The sequence below is a fragment of the Corythoichthys intestinalis genome, chromosome 18 (assembly GCF_030265065.1).
Source record: "Corythoichthys intestinalis isolate RoL2023-P3 chromosome 18, ASM3026506v1, whole genome shotgun sequence".
Classification (NCBI taxonomy): domain Eukaryota; kingdom Metazoa; phylum Chordata; class Actinopteri; order Syngnathiformes; family Syngnathidae; genus Corythoichthys; species Corythoichthys intestinalis.
The window spans coordinates 24830398-24847114 of NC_080412.1; the positions used below are offsets into that span (position 1 = coordinate 24830398).

At 36.9% G+C, this 16717-nt stretch overlaps 1 protein-coding gene across 1 annotated transcript; it reads right to left on the minus strand.

Annotated features, from left to right (window-relative positions):
- Positions 1-959: 959 nt before the first annotated feature.
- On the minus strand, positions 960-8761 carry LOC130906927 (collagenase 3-like). The gene is made up of 10 exons (XM_057821664.1): positions 8608-8761; positions 8286-8533; positions 8022-8170; positions 5403-5531; positions 5153-5314; positions 4922-5057; positions 4646-4779; positions 1641-1800; positions 1449-1552; positions 960-1357 (listed from the first exon to the last, which is right to left on the minus strand). Exons 1-10 carry the CDS (start codon positions 8704-8706, stop codon positions 1248-1250), a joined length of 1431 nt encoding a protein of 476 aa, XP_057677647.1. The 5' UTR covers positions 8707-8761; the 3' UTR covers positions 960-1247.
- Between the last annotated feature and the right edge of the window lie 7956 nt (positions 8762-16717).

The following is a 16717-nucleotide window of genomic DNA, read 5'->3' on the forward strand; positions in this document are numbered from 1 at the left end:
CGGCCATGCCTTTTTTAAATATATATATATATATAATATTTTTAATTAAATTATTTTCTAATTGTATTTAACGTTAGAGACATAATATGCTACACTCATCTAGAGTCTTCAGTTTGGGCTTAAGGTAGGGTTATCAAAAATATCCTGATAATGGCGGCAATTAATTTATTAAAAAATGTGTCACATTAAAATATTTAACGCAATTAATGTATGATCTGCACGACCTTCTCACTCATAGTCGCGCTCAATCTGCAATGACGCCATTTTACCTATAGCGAGAGATAAAGGTATCGCTCAATGAGTAGAGTGAATTCTTGCAGCCTTCTTAATTGGCTAAAGCCATGCAATCCCTCTCCCTATGATGAGAAATATCATGGGAAGCAATGTGGGGAAGCAACGTGGCAATTTATCTTTGTCTTAACACCTTATGTTATTTCCCAACGCAGAGAAGATATATCAATTGGTAGCACGACGCACAGTCATGGTTCCACTTCCCATCATGCATTTGGGATGGCCACAGTATCATTTACTGAAAGCTCAAAAAATACACTAGATGGCAATATTTAGTCACAATATACAAAGTCACAAGTCTTTCTATCCGTGGATCCCTCTCACAGAAAGAATGTTAATAATGTAAATGCCATCTTGAGGATTTATTGTCATAATAAACAAATACAGTACGTACGTACTGTATGTTGAATGTATATATTCGTCCGAGTTTTATTCATTTTTTTCTCAATGCATTGCCAAAATGTATATGATCGGGAAAAATTATCGGGAATGATTGGAATTGAATCGGGAGCAAAAAAAAAAAGCAATCGGATCGGGAAATATCGGGATCGGCAGATACTCAAACTAAAACGATCGGGATAACCCTAATATAAACTCAATGGTGACTGTATTAACTTCTCACAATGTATTGTCCTAAAAATGAGCTGACACCAAAGATGTTCATAGAATTGTATTTATTCCACAATATTTAGTCACAGTCTGCATTTATACATTCAAATGTGCAGTCATGGTTGCTGAAATACATGTTCAATGAAAACAATACAAACTCCTTCAGTAAGCCATTGTTAAACTTCATTTGACTTGTAAGAACTCAAGTGTTCAAAACAATTAAATAAAATAGTTATTAAAATATCTTATTATTTATGAAAAAGTTAAATAATGTATCAAATTGCAGTGAGGATTAACACATTTAAATGTAGGTTGACTTATTTTGATTCAGTGAAAATAACAAATATCTAGAAGTTATTGCAGGGCAGGAAATAGTTGTTTCCCAAAACACGGTAAAACGTCCCACTGCTCAAGCTATACTCAAACATTTGGGGTCCACTGTAGATGTAGGCAAAACCTGGAACAGAGATGCTCAATTTTAGAACTGGAATGTACTATATGAAACTCTCTACCCAGACTGTTAGTCCTGTTCAGTATTGTTTACTCACCTCTGTACTGAAAAGCTGCGGTCACCTTCCCGGTAAAGCCAGAAAAGGTCTGATCAACACGTTTGGGGGATTCCATGTCAATCTTCTTACTGGCTTCGTCATAGCTTTTGAAAGAAAGCATAATTAGACCAATTTGCAAAAAGTCAGCATATTCTTACCAATCGATGGCCTCATGAAATCATTTGAACTTACCTGTAGTAAGATCTACCAACAAAGAATAGTGTCCTCTGTGATTCCACATCATACATAGCTGCATCAATTTTTTTCACTTGTTTGGGCAGACCAAAAATTGTTATTGGCTTAGGATATCCTTGAACAAGATCGTAGCCCCGGAAGGCCCAAACGCGACGACCTGCAGAAAGAAAATACCTTTTTGGTAAAAGAATATCAGAGATATAATTCAGAACAAGCCTAGTTTAAGTGCGCTCTACAGGGAGGCGGGTAGTAATGTGTTACATTTAATCCGTTATTTGTTCTTATTAAGACCACGCATCTAAAAATGGGTAATTTTTTTTTACCTAAATCAAGATAACCTTGCTTTCAAATAATGTTTTGAACAAGATCTATTCTTGAATTAATAACATTTCAGACAAACAAAATTTTTTAAGATTAAATATACTAACTTTTTGCCTAAAATAAGTCTGTTAAGCAGTGTTGTTTTTGGCAGTTCTTTTAATTTTCGTCTGAGTCTCAATCTTTTGGACGAAAATACTAATTAGTCTTCGTCATATTTTAGTCATTTCAAAATGTGTTTATCTTCGTCTAGTTTTCGTTGACTAAAACTCAGACTAATTTTGTCTAGTTTTTGTCGCTGTTTACTCAAAAATGTTTTCGTCTCTAAAATTCGAAAGTTTTAGGCCCAAAAAAAAAAAAAGGTTTCCTTTTTTATTTCAACAATTTCCAATTAACATTGACAGACTAGCCCATATTGTTGCATCTACAAGGAAAACACCAACTTCCTGATGATAATAGTAGCAGCTAAACAGTACATTACTTTTAATTAATTAGACCCATCTGGACGCCACGTATTGTGTGTAAAAAAAAAAAAAAAAGTTGTCATTGAGTTTAGGAGAATGCTCGCCATTAGCACTAGCCTAATGCTAACACTAATGCAATGCTAACGCTACGAGTTACCTTTAGTGTTTGACTCAGCACAGACCTAGAGCAACATTGCATATCCTCTCTAAGAACACAAATCTTACTGAGTGTTGCTAAACAAACAAGCCTGGAGAGGGGAGGACACTGGTGAGTTGGGGGTTGGAGGGTGCAGCACGTCACACAACCAGACACTGCTACGATGCAGGCTGACCACACATAAAATGTCACACATTGTGAACATGTGACGGAAACTATGGCGCATATCCGTCTCGTTCTCCTCTCATCAGACGAAAACTAGCATTTGTTTCATTTGTTTTAGTCTCCCAAGACACGTTTTTAGCTTCATATCATCTGGTCATCGTCATGAAAATTTTTTCGTTATCTTTGACGAAAACAACACTGCTGTTAAGCTTATTTTCAGTGAGCTATTTTTCTTATTTAAAGAAATCCAAGTGAATAAAATTTGCTTGAAACACTGGGGGATAGTTTCCCTTAGATTTACACTGAAAACAAGGGAATTTATCTAGTTTTAAGGAGGTGTATTTTCTCAGTGTACTTATCAGACATAACAATACAGTGGTACCTCTACTTACGACTGTCTCTACATACAGAATATTCAGGTTCAAACACGCCTCAACGCGAAAATGTTGGCTCTTGTTACAAAAGAAATTTCAGGACACGAAAGGCTAAAACACAGTATGCCTGATACTCATAGCTCCCAGCGTATACTGAACGTAACATTGCTCTGCCATTGGCTATTGCCTAGCATTTCAGGCATCAATTGGCTAAGAGGGATTCTACTGTATGTGTATGTGTATGTGTGTGTATCCCAATGTCTTCATTCGTGTTCCGACAGCTTTACATGGGTCTATTAACTTTTATTCTTTATTCTTGGTTTTTTACATCATGCACAACTCAGATTTTATGTTTATTGTGCAATAATCTAAAAGTAATGTGTATTTGTTACATGTTTTGATGCATTTTTACGCATTATGAAAGATTTATGTCTGAATTTTAGGAGGCTTGGAACCGTTTAGGTGTCTACCTACAGAATTTTCAAGCTAGGAAACTACTTCCAGAACCAATTAATTTCTGAAGTAGAGGTACTACTGTGCAGTCACATGACCACACACAAGCTTGCAGTCGGAAGTCCGATGATCACGACCTGTTCAATCACGTGGTGTCTTTAAAGCGTTGCAAACAACAACAACAACAAAAACTATTTCAACACTAACATTCAACTATGTCAACATTACTGGAAAGTGTAGATTTTAACCTCTCTTTCAGGTTTTACTTGGCACCAATAGGCCATGGAAAACCGGAGATAATGTGTTTTCACCACTAGAGGACAGTCATGCTCTTTAGAGGGGTGATGTTTCATTTCTGTAGATTTTTCTAGTCAGATTTCGATGATTTTTGTGTATTTCTTTGACCGAATATGGTAATGTAATATATTATAGTACGGTATAATAATAAGAGTTCATATACATGGGTTGGACAAAATAATGGAAACACCTTAAAAAAAATCAACAAAAACTAATTTAATATGGTGTAGGAACACCTTTTGCGTCAATCACAGCCTAAGTAGTTGATTCATACAACTTGTGAATTGTTTCCAAAGTAATTTTAAGCCATTATTCAGTTAGAATACCCTCTAACTCTTTTAGAGACAACGTCTTAATTGAATCTCTGAAACTGACCATGAATGCTCAATAATGTTGAGGTCTGGGGATTATGCCAGCCAGACGAGATGCTCAACTTCATTAGAATGTTCCTCATGCCATTCTTTAACAATTACGTTCAATGATTGGGATGCCAAAATGTTAGGTGTTTCCATTATTTTGTACAACCGCTGTAGATGCCGATATGCTGAGAAAAACATACCATTAAAAAAAAAAAAAAAAAATCTGACATTGTAAGCAGTTACTCGTTACTTGAGTATTTTTATGACTGAATACTTTTTTTTGCTACTACTTGAGTATTTTTGGGGGGATGACTACTTTACTCATGTAATATTTTGAAATAACGCTACTTTTGAGTAAAGTTTTTGACAACTCTACACACTTCTGGCCCCTACGAGAGAGATCTGTGACATGTACCTTTGAAGAGGAAAATATTCCCTGACAGTTGGCTTTCATAAGCAGCATCAATTGTGCTGGGGGCATTGGGCCACAGGTTCGTGATGAAAGTTTGCTGAGGAGTACTGCTCTGAGGGTAGACTCTCCAAAAGAACCTGAAACCAAACAGAATATACACTACGTTGGTTATTTGTTACCTTATTTTCCAGACTATTTTTATTACTACTACAACTACAATGGCCTACTATTCCAGAATACAATATAGACTTAGTTTTTGGTTGTCCATTACTGTAATACCTGTCTTTGAAGAAGAGCATCTCTCCTCTTAGGGTAGCTACAGCATCCAGCACCATGGTTTGATCACAAGCATCAGGAGTGGAAGGAGGTAGGGGCTTATCAGGGTTTGTTTCAGTATCAGTATCAGGATTGGGACCTGTAGATTTAATATATTGGTGTTGTTACTTGATGACTATAGAAAAACTACTTAACAGTGCATGGCTTTCTCTAAAGTAGCCTGCGATTACACACCATAAAGAGCCTGAATTCCGTTAATATCATCTTGTGGAAGACGAAAGCTGGATGGGTTTGTGTAGGAGTATATAGGGTACATAAGAGCACCTGGGTCCTGAGAATGAGACAATCCCAATGAGTGACCAAACTCATGGGCTGCCACCAGGAAAAGAACTCTTCCTGCACAAAATGATCAGTCATTAGCACATCCCGACATATTTTTCGGTTTAATATTAATACTGTATGAAAATAAGATTGAATTCCATACCAGCATTTGAGCGGAAAGTGAAGGTTTCATCCTCGTCGAAGTGAGCATCTCCTCCAATGCCAGAAGATGGAGCGAAGGCATGAGCCAGAGTTCCATCAGGGCCGTCAAAGGGGTAAAAATCACCATGTGCTGTTTACAAAAAAAAAAAAAAAAAACATTTACACCAGAGGTTACAAATTTTCACACCAGATAGCTTTAGAATAATACAATTCCACCATATGACCCTTTTTGTACTCATGAGTAGGAAAACACAGGAAATACCTTTCAGGGAATGCCTGCACCGACTTGTTACCAGTATGTTATATAAGATGTTTGTGTGATTGGTGTTTTAAATTTTTTGAAAGCACAACAGTTGCTCAAAAGCACCTGGATTTACACAAGCCAAGAATGGCTTTGGGTTCGTGCCAATGGCAAGATGTGTTAATACACAGTACTTCTAAGAGTAATTTTACTAAACCATACTTTTTACTTTTACTTGAGTAGAGTTGTGAAGAAGAAACTGCCATCAATATTACACGAAAGCATGTATTTCAACCTTTCTCAGTTTTTATTTGGCACCGATAGACAATGGAAAACCGGAAATATGATCGTTTTAATTTTATGGTAGCAAATGTTTCTCCACAAGAGGGCACTTGTGCACTTTGGACGGTTGATGTTTCATTTCTGGAGATTTGTCTTGTTTAAATTCGATGAGTTTTGTGTTTCTTTGCCCTAATATGGTCATCTAATCTGTTATAGCGCAGTGTAATCATACCAGTTCCTATGGATGATGTTGTGCTGAGATAGATTTATACCATTGTTTAAAAATAAAAAATAAAAAAAATTGGCATTGTAAGCAGCTACAGTGGGGAGAACAAGTATTTGATACACTGTCAATGGGTTTACCCATTGACAATGTATCAAATACTTGTTCTCCCCACTGTATTTGAGTATTTTTTTCACTGAATACATTTTTACTTGTACTTGAGTAAATTTTTTGGATGACTTCTTTTAATTTAGTAATATTATTTTGAAGTAACGCTACTTTTACCTGACTAAAATATTTGGCTACTCTACCCACCTCTGCCTTTAATACACAATTACATATACAGTATTACATATATACGTATACTACAGTATAATTACTGTTGTATCCAGAGGTGGGTTGTAGTGCATTACATTTACTCCGTTACATTTACCTGAGTAACTTTTCGAGAAAAATTTACTTTTGAGAGTAGTTTTGCTAAGCCATATTATTCACTTTTACTTGAGTAGAGTTATGAAGAACAAACACTATTCTTACTCCACTAATTTAAGCTACACTTGTCGTCATATTTTTCCTCTTTAGTCTACATATTAGATTTTACTTTTTTTTTTTTGCCAGTAGCTCTACCAGTTTCACCAATGAGATGTCGCAACAATAATCACATGACTCCATTATACCAATCTTGCTTGCAATCAAAATTGCCGTTTTATGATCACACCAGCCTTCAATCATATGGAGTCTTTAAAGCACCATAAAAAATTAAGCGTTGACATAGCCGTCAACATGACTCAAAAACGCAGACTTTAATCCCTCTCTCGGTTTTTGTTTATATCACACTCAAGCTTGTCGTTCTATGATCACGCCGGCCTGTTCAATCATTTGTTCTCTTTAAAGCACTGTAAAAACATAAGTATTTGACACAGAGCATTCAACGTGACTCGAAAGCATGGATTTTAATCTCTCTCCCAGTTTTTATTTGGCATATAAAAATCCTTTTAATTTAAAAATTGGAAATATGAAGGAACTATTTTCTCCACTAGAGGGCACTCATGCTCTTTGGACGAATGATGCTTCATTTCTGTAGATTTTTTTCTCTCGCCGGAATTCAATGATTTATTTATTTATTTATTTGTATTTCTTTGGTCTAATGTGGTTATGTGATGGGTTTTCGGACAGTATAAATGGGTTTTCGGACAGTATAATAGTAACAGTTAATACAGATAAATTTGTGCTCAGAAAAAATACCATGGTTTCAAAAATAAATTAAAACAACCTAAGCAGTTACTAACAATGTTACTCATTACTTGAGTATTCTTTTTACCAAATACATTATTTTACTTGTACTTGAGTACATTTTTGGGATAACTTCTTTTACTTTACTAATATTATTTTGAAGTATTGCTACTCTTACTTGAGTAAAAATTTTGACTACTCTACCCACCTCTGCCAATACAAAATACACATCAATTGAACAAGTTTTTGTGATGTGCACAAAATATACAAAGAAAAATAATATTACATAACTTGATTACTGAATTACTAAATTGCTTACTAAAAATGTGAATACGAAGTAAATTAAAATGAAAAATATAACAGAACATTTTCTATTAAGAGGCTCAAAAAAAGAAAAAAGATTTGAGCAATATTGAGGTCACTAATGTCTGTAAATGATTCTAGACTTTTAAAATACTCATTTGTTAATTCATTAGTTCCCAATTAATTGATTAGCTGTGGAAGTCCTAGTTAAATTAAACATAGATAAACTAATTAAATAATTACCAATACAGTACAAAGACGAGTTTGACACCCATGGGTAAAATCATTCTTCTTAAAATAGATACATATAAACCCTCACCCTAAAGAGTTTCACTTACACAGACGACCAAATGAGATCATGATGTCCGCTGTTCCACTGTAGATTCGAGTGAATCTAAGAGGCGTAACTTTAGCCCAAACGTCCAGGGCTCTTTCTATGGAGTCATCAACTTCTGCCTGTGACATATCTGGTGTGTAGTTCTCAATCCTGCAGATTAATAAAAATACAGAAAATTAATCACACACTATCATGATACACACTTATAACATATTTGTTCATTTTCCACCGTTATGGCTCCTACTTTCTACTGAAAATCATTTACCTGTACGTCAGACTATTTGTTTGCCACTTAAAGGCAGTTCCAAAAGTAGTGAAACCGGCAGGAGTACTGTCAGGAACGCCACAACGGGCCTTTTTCATCATCTCCATGGTGTCAGCATCAAGCGTCCCAGTGATTTGTAAACCGAAAAATCTCTGCATGTCACTCAACTTTCGACTGAGTTGGCTTATCGCCCGTCTGGCAGTTGGGCCACTTTGGTCCTTTAGGTCGTAGAATTTTTTCAGGTAGTTCTGTAAAAGAAAGTCATTTTTAATCAACAACATTTGACAGATAAGCAAAAAATACTGCACTGTATATAACATACCTCTGCAAAATTCTCATCTTGGGCAGTCAAATCTGGCACAGGCCCACAATAAACTGCAGCGGCTATGCATAGTAAAATGTACACATTAAGAGTACCCATGTTTTCTCGATCTAGTTAACTTGTGTTTCTGTGCTCAGGGTTGTGCTTTTATAGTCTAACTGTCCCTTTGTTGAGAGATCACCATTTTCCTAATATGGGTGAAGAGGAAGTTTGGTATGATTACTCACTCCACTTAAAAGTTTCCCAAAGCAATGCTGTAAGAATGATTTGCAAAATCAAAACAAATACTCTCTTTAAATATTAATATCTGCAACAATGCATTTAACACCCACCAGACAGCTCAATACAAATGTGCAAATTATTTAATAACAATTTTATATCCTTACAATGGTAATTAATGTTTTTTCCCCCTTTTTAAAAGGGTGGTTTGTTTTGTTTCATCTGAATATAATTTTCTGAATCATAGCAAAAATTAATACAGAAAAATACATTAGCTCTTGTATTTTACTGTGTAGATGAAGATAATTGTTAAGATTTGTTATTTCCCATGCCATAATAATTTCAGCACAAAGCAATAATATCTTATTTCATAACTACAATAACTACTTTTTATCTAAGATGAATGTGGCAGGCCAATAATATTGTGAATCTAAGACAGAAGAATGCATTTGTAATGCTTTACTTTTATCCACGTAAGGATATGGGTGTGTCTTATAACATGTCTAGCTAAGAAGTATTTTTGAATGGAATAAAAACTCACTTTATGAACAAAGTTTACATTCAAAAGGCATTTGGAGCCTTACAGAAGTTGGGGACAACGGGGTTGTTTGCCCCATAGGATAGTTGTCAAACTTGCTATAACTCGTCCACCAGAGGACGGTATTGAGCAATATCCTTATTGAAAGGATAATAACTGTTCCCAGAAATAAACTACATTGTTTTTACTGTTAAGTGACACATAAACAGGAGTTGAGGTTGCGTTTACCAATTCGGAGGATAACAATACCAACTTTTCAGGACGCTCAAATTGTCCCCACCAACTTTTAAGCAACCTTATTTGCATTATATAATGACTTCAGTTATATAGGTAATTTAGATTGTCTCCCCATATGTTGTAAGGATAGAATTGACCCTAGCATCATTAAATGAATTATTTTCATTATGTTTGGACTTTCATTTACCCCTTTTCACTTGCTGAATATACCATCCTTTTCCCCCCTTCAAAAGCACATTTGATTGGCTAATGACTTAACCTCCACACACACCACCTCCCGCCACACAGACACACTCACGCAGCCCCGACAAATGCTGAATGTGCCAGTAAAATGCACGATTGATTGGCCGATGACTTGACCCCCCCCCCCCACACACACACACACACGCACTCACAGCCCCGACAAATATACAACATGACGACAACATGCCACCTCTTCCGCCCGCTTTGAGGAGGGATATTAGGGGTTTTTTTGGCCAGCAGCATACACTTTAAGTAATGTATAAAGACGTGGATGTTGTGGAGGTGGGAAACACACCACTAATTTTGCTGCTGAAAGTCTGACCTGCATCAGAGTTAGCATAACATTCAATTGAATTTGCTAGCCTGCAAAACTTGAGTAGGACGCTGCTTAGAGAGAAGTATCAACCTGCATGTTTTCTACAGTCAATGTTAATTAAACTGTGAGAAATGTAGTGAACCGAGGTTTCTCCTCAATTAAAAATTTTATCTTATTCATTTGGTCCTAAAGCAGCACAAGGGAATCTTCTGTTGAGTTTGGCTGTGCTTAAGGACAAAAGCAGCAGTGTCTTACCTGAAGGAAGGGTCAATTTTTTTAATTTATTTTTTTGTTTATTCTGGAAGTTTTCAAAATGTTTCTTTAGTAGTTTTTTTAAAACAAAGGTTTGAATTGAACAGTCTATCACCTGAACTAATACATATGAAAGTTAGTATAAGTCAATACGGATTTATTTTGCATTGATCATTTAGCCTATCTATTAAATAGGTTCATATTTGTGAGAAATGTCGGCCCGACCCCCGTTCACCCAATCTGTTTGGTCTTATTAATGTAAAAGTGCAAAAGTGTACATGCAGGTTATGCCGTTATATCGTCCCTACCAATTTTGAGACCAAACTTAGAACCTACTAAATCATGAAACTGGCAAAGGACTTAAAGAATTACCTCTAAATACCCCTAAATGAGTTCTTTAGAGCAAACCCCCCACCCCACCCCCCAAACCTGTTCTAATTTAATTGTGATGTTATAATGCCCTCTTGTTATTGTTCCTTGTTTATTAAGAAAAGTGATTAAAACACATTTAAATGTCATTTAAAAGACAATCTTTTGAAAGAAAATCCATTTAAATAACTCCACAGAGTAAATAACTATTCAATAATGTGTTGATGGGTACATATTCATGGATCGTAAACAATGTGACAACCAATATGAGTAATGCACAACACAAAAAGCTTGAATTTGTCATAGCAGAAAATACCAGGATTACAACATCTAGTCTGTACGTAGGTTTCAACCGCTCCTTTAGATTAGACATCCATTTCCACATTATATTGACAGTAACCACACTTATTGCCAAATATGGATGTTTTGTATTCAACACATTAACACACAGCGCCGTTGTGACAAACCTGCAAGCCCGTGCATATATTTTATTGCCTTATTTTGCACACTTTATCACTCAAAATCCTCGTGAATTCCAGTGTTTTATTAGCATATGCACTCGAGACGACATGTTGAGTTGAGGAAGTCAAAAGTGCGAGTAAGAACATGGCATTCTAATTTATTAAAGTTAAGATATCAAATGTTGTCTTCCACAATTGACAATCTAGTTGAGATAGAATCCACAACAGCTCTACTTAGTTAAGAATTGCTCACACTATTTTTGCTTCAGATGCTTAGATGTTACCTATAAAAACATTCACTTCCACACATCAGGAGGGTTGTGAGAAATCAATAACTGGACTAATATAATATAATATAATATCTCATCTCTAATCAATAAAATAAGTTGCAAGAATGTTTTTGTGTCCGTGTTATTGTAAGCGTCCATTGTGGGCAAATACGTTTTACCAATGTTAAAGCACCTTTGTGTCATAAAGTGCTATACAAATAAAGTTTGATTCAGATAACTTGATTTGAATTTATCAAGCTACATTAGCCAAGATGTCAAACATTTCTAGGTTACAAGATGATCTAACTCGGCTACTCCTCAAAACCATAAAACAATCCAAATAGTGAAGAAAACATTGGGATAATAGCATCATTCATCATTCTCAGTATTCTTTACAAGCAAAGTATTAAAGTTTAGACGGACTGTGTGCAACTCCAGATGAACAATTGTTACACTAAATGCCTCCCAAACTGTCTCCCACGTCAATTTTAGACAGTTTAGCGTCTTGAACTATGCCACTTTAACAGAAATTGTTTCAAAATTAAAGCCCACAACATGCTGCCATGCCATCCTTCCTTCAAACATTTTCAAAAGTGTTTTTCATTGCATAGCCCCAGACATACTTCAGATAATAAATACTTGTCTACAAACAGGAGAGTTCACAAATGCTTTAAAAACTGCAGTAATAAAACCTAATCAAGATGCCTCAACCATTAGTAATTATAGGCAAATATCAAATCTGACATTCCTGGGGAAAATTATCGAGAGGGTTGTGTTCGAACAGATCCAGCCTTTTATGATGCAAAACAATCTTTATAACTCATTTCAGTCTGGATTTTGGCCACAACACAGCACTGGGACCGTGCTTATTAAAGTCCTAAATGATATTCGTCGGAATACTGATGCAGGCAAATCATCTGTTCTGCTACTATTGGATCTCAGTGCCGCATTCAACACTCTTGATAACAACATATTACTCAGCAGATTGGAACAGTTGGTAGGGCTCGCTGACACTGTTCTTCAGTGGTTCACATCTTATTTACATGATAGGGATTTCTTTGTGTCATTCGGAAACCATCAGTCAGAACGTATCAAATTCACGTGTGGGGTCCCTCAAGGGTCCATTCTTGGACCACTCTTATTTAAAATCTATATGCTTCCCTTAGCTCAGATCATGGAACAGTATGACATCTATCAAACCTATGCAAATGATACACAACTCTAAAATTTCTGTGTCCCCACATGATTATAGTCCCCTATTCTCCCTAAGTAAATGCATTCATCATATCAATGAATGGTTGTGCCAGAATTTTCTCCAACTAAATGTGGAGATGACAGAAGGGGTCATTTTTGGGCCATATAAATAATATAATAATATAAAGTAAAGGTCAAAGATTGGCATGCACCTTAGCACAATCTCACTTACAGCTACAAATCAAGTCAGAAATCTTGGCATTATTATTGACTCAGACCAAAATTTGATAGCCATCTAAAGTCAGTCACTAAATCCACCCCAAAAAATATAGCCAGAATTAAGGGGCTTCTGACTCAACAGGACATGGAAAAACTTATGCATGCATTCATTTTCAGTAGATTGGACTATTGCAATAGTATATGTAGAGGTCTTGATAAAAAAACAGCCAGGAAGCTGAAGCTAGTACAGAATGCTGCTGCCAGAGTCTTTACAAATGCAAGGAAACTGGATCGCATTACACCGGTTTTGTAATCATTACACTGGCTTCCAGTAAGTCAAAGGATAGACTATAAAGTACGACTGCTGGTCTACAAAACACTTAATTGCCTTGGACCAGAATACATGCTTGATTTGTTGGATCCCTGTGAAACATCTAGACCCCTAAGGTCATGAGGAACCGGTCTCCTGTATGTTCCAAGAACAAGAACTAAGCAGAGTGAGGCAGCATTTAGTTATTATGCTCCTCACCTCTGGAACAAATTACCTGAAGGTCTAAAGTGTGCTGAAACTGACTGACTGACTGAAACGCTTCTGTCTATCACAGCCTATCCATAACTGTCTTAATATTTCAAATTTCAAGCTATTTGCTTTCTACATTTTCTGATTTATTATTTCTGATTTGAATTAATATTATTTTTTGTTTTAATCTATTTGTGATTTAATGCGGCTTTTAAGTGTAATTTTAATTTCCTGAGTCGATTGTCTTTGTTTTAACTTTCTTTTGATTTAATGTGATTTTTATTATCTTCATGTGATGTAAAGCATTTTGAATTGCCCTGTGTTGAATTGTGCTATACAAAGTAATATTTGCCTTTCTTTGCCTCATACAATAATAGGCTATATGTGATAATACAATACTCTATATTTTTATATGCCATCTAAATATTCACCAGTAGGAGTCTATGCCAGGTGAAGGGGCGTTTAAAACCTGGATTTGGTTATACCGTGGTTTGAAAAGATGGCGGGATGCGCAGGATGTTGGAGTGAACACTGCCGACTCGTTGGAACCAATCAGCAGGCTTGATTCCATTAATTTTAACACGTGTGCAGCTTGTCTTCTATATCCGACAAAAGGAGAAACTGGTTTGCTCACTGGAAGGTTGATTTGAGCTTTGTATGAAGAAGTCAATCAAAGATTTCAAAGGGAAGAAAAAAACAAAATATGAATTTCACCAAGTCTTTTTCTGTCTTTTTTTTAAGGACCTCTACCATTCTTTTACTATCATTGGGCTCTTGCATCACAAACTGTGGGCCACCTCTTTTTTTGTGTGTGTGTAAAATGTGACGCAAATGTGTTTTCCTGCCAGCCCAGGATGCGTATGTTTTGGCATTTAGTCTTTTATACTTCCAGTGTGAGTCAGACTTCCACTCAGTGAACTAATTTCTGCCCAGACATGCACCTCTACCTGAAATGACCCAAACTGGGTGTAAAATGGCCATATGCCTGACGCAGACTCACACTGATCTAGAGTTAGACAGCATGAAAAAAAACGAAGCCCTATCTCTGCTGTAACCTTTGCCGAACCCCTTAGAGTTACTCATTTAACTCCTGGGGTACGATCAAGCATAGGTTAATAATAAGAGTGTAATAGTATTTGTATTCATCCCGTACTGTGACCGTTCGGTGCACGCAGTCGGAAACACTAAAAACACTATTTAGAAATACTGCATCCTTCTGCCATCGCGATATTGGAAGACAACATAAAGAAATGGCTGAGGGTGACCACAACTAAAATATTATCGTATTTTATTGTCTCCATGGCAGTGGATGGAAACGCCTTCAGGAACCTGGAAAGCTCTGAGGCATTCCAGTTCCTGCACAGCCACAAAGTTGGATGTTTCCTCCAGAGGTTGCGCTAGACATTTTCGTTGTCTGTCATTTTGACTGACAGGGTCATAAAAATCCGGTCATAATCTATTTTTACCCGTCACTTAAATTTTTAAAATGATAATGATGACATATTCAACAGTATTTAGTTTTCATTCATTTTTAATTAATATTGTAACGCTTGCTTGACGGTGAAAAATTAGACATGGAAGTCGTGGTATTTTTCTCCCTCTTTTTACTCTGCTTACCGCCAACAACACCAACAAAACAACAACTCCACCCCCAAAGAAAAAGAGGCAACTATATAGACCCCAATCACCAACGTCACACAATGATCTTAATTGTGGTTGTCAGCCTAAAATCTTCTAAATATATATTAAATGCATCTTACCAGATATTAAAATGACTACTACATAGTCTGTGGTGATCGTTTGGTGCCCAGATTTCTTGTCGAATTACAGCAGTCCATCTCGCTCTCCTCTTCGGGTCTCTCAGAATACGGTAAAACTTCAAGTCTCTCCGTCTATCTTCTCTGTTACTGCAACCAACCGCCACACACGCCTTCACCATTTTGATTATTAATGTTAACGAGCAGAAAAACACACCGTAATAGGAGGCATGTACGTAGCGGTAATGTGTAAACACGACGAGCTGACGGACAATATGGCGGCTCCAGTCAGGGGGGCGGAGTTGTGACGTCATGTGATTGGGGTCTATACACAGGCGGCAATCTAGTCCACCAATTGGATGACGCGCTGGCACACCGGGTGCACCAATAAGAACCTCGCGTTGATGTGTCAATCACGGTGCCGCCGCCAGACCCCGGTGACGCTACAATATTCTGACAGAATAGCCAACGACGTCATGCATTAAGAGAGACAATAACTAAATAATATGCTCACTCGCCACCCTGTGGTCTGTGGTGTGAATTGCAACCTGTCAAAATGATGGATTGACTTTATTTTTTTCCGTCACCGTTTTAAAAAACCGGTCAACGGCGGAAAATATTCGGTTAACGCGACCCCTGGTTTCCTCATACACAAACACGGGAATTTTGTCTTCATGACAGCGGATGTAGAACCAAGCCAGTGCCTTAATGCTCTGTACAAAGCATGGGGGCTGGTAACAAAGGAGGGAGACGTCGAAACTGCAGGCTGTAAATTTATCGCAGGCCCTGGGTGTGCATGTAGTCATGCTGCCGCTGTGTTATGGAAGCTACAGTGAGGCAAATAAGTATTTAGTCAACCACTAACTGTGCAAGTTCTCCCACTTGAAAATATTAGAGGCCTGTAATTGTTAACATGGGTAAACCTCAACCAGAATGTAAAAAAAAAAAAAACAGAAAATCACATTGTTTGATTTTTTTTTTTTTTTAATTATTTGCACATCATGGTGGAAAATAAGTATTTGATCAATACCAAAAGTTCATCTCAATACATTGTTATGTACCCTTTGTTGGCAAGCACGGAGGCCAAATGTTTTCTGTAACTCTTCACAAGCTTTTCACACACTGTTGCTAGTATTTTGGCCCATTCCTCCATGCAGCTCTCCTCTAGAGCAGTGATGTTTTGGGGCTGTCGTTGGGCAACATGGACCTTCAACTCCCTCCACAGATTTTCTATGGGGTTGAGATCTGGAGACTGGCTGGGCCACTCCAGGACCATGAAATGCTTCTTACGAAGCCACTCCTTTGTTGCCCTGGCTGTGTGTTTGGGAGCATTGTCATGCTGAAAGACCCAGCCACGTCTCATCTTCAATGCCTTTGCTAATGAAAGGAGATTTTCACTCAAAGTCTCTCAATACATGGCCCCATTCATTCTTTCCTTTACACAGATCAATCGTCTTGGTCCCTTTGCAGAAAAACAGCCCCAAAGCATGATGTTTCCACCCCCATTCTTCACAGT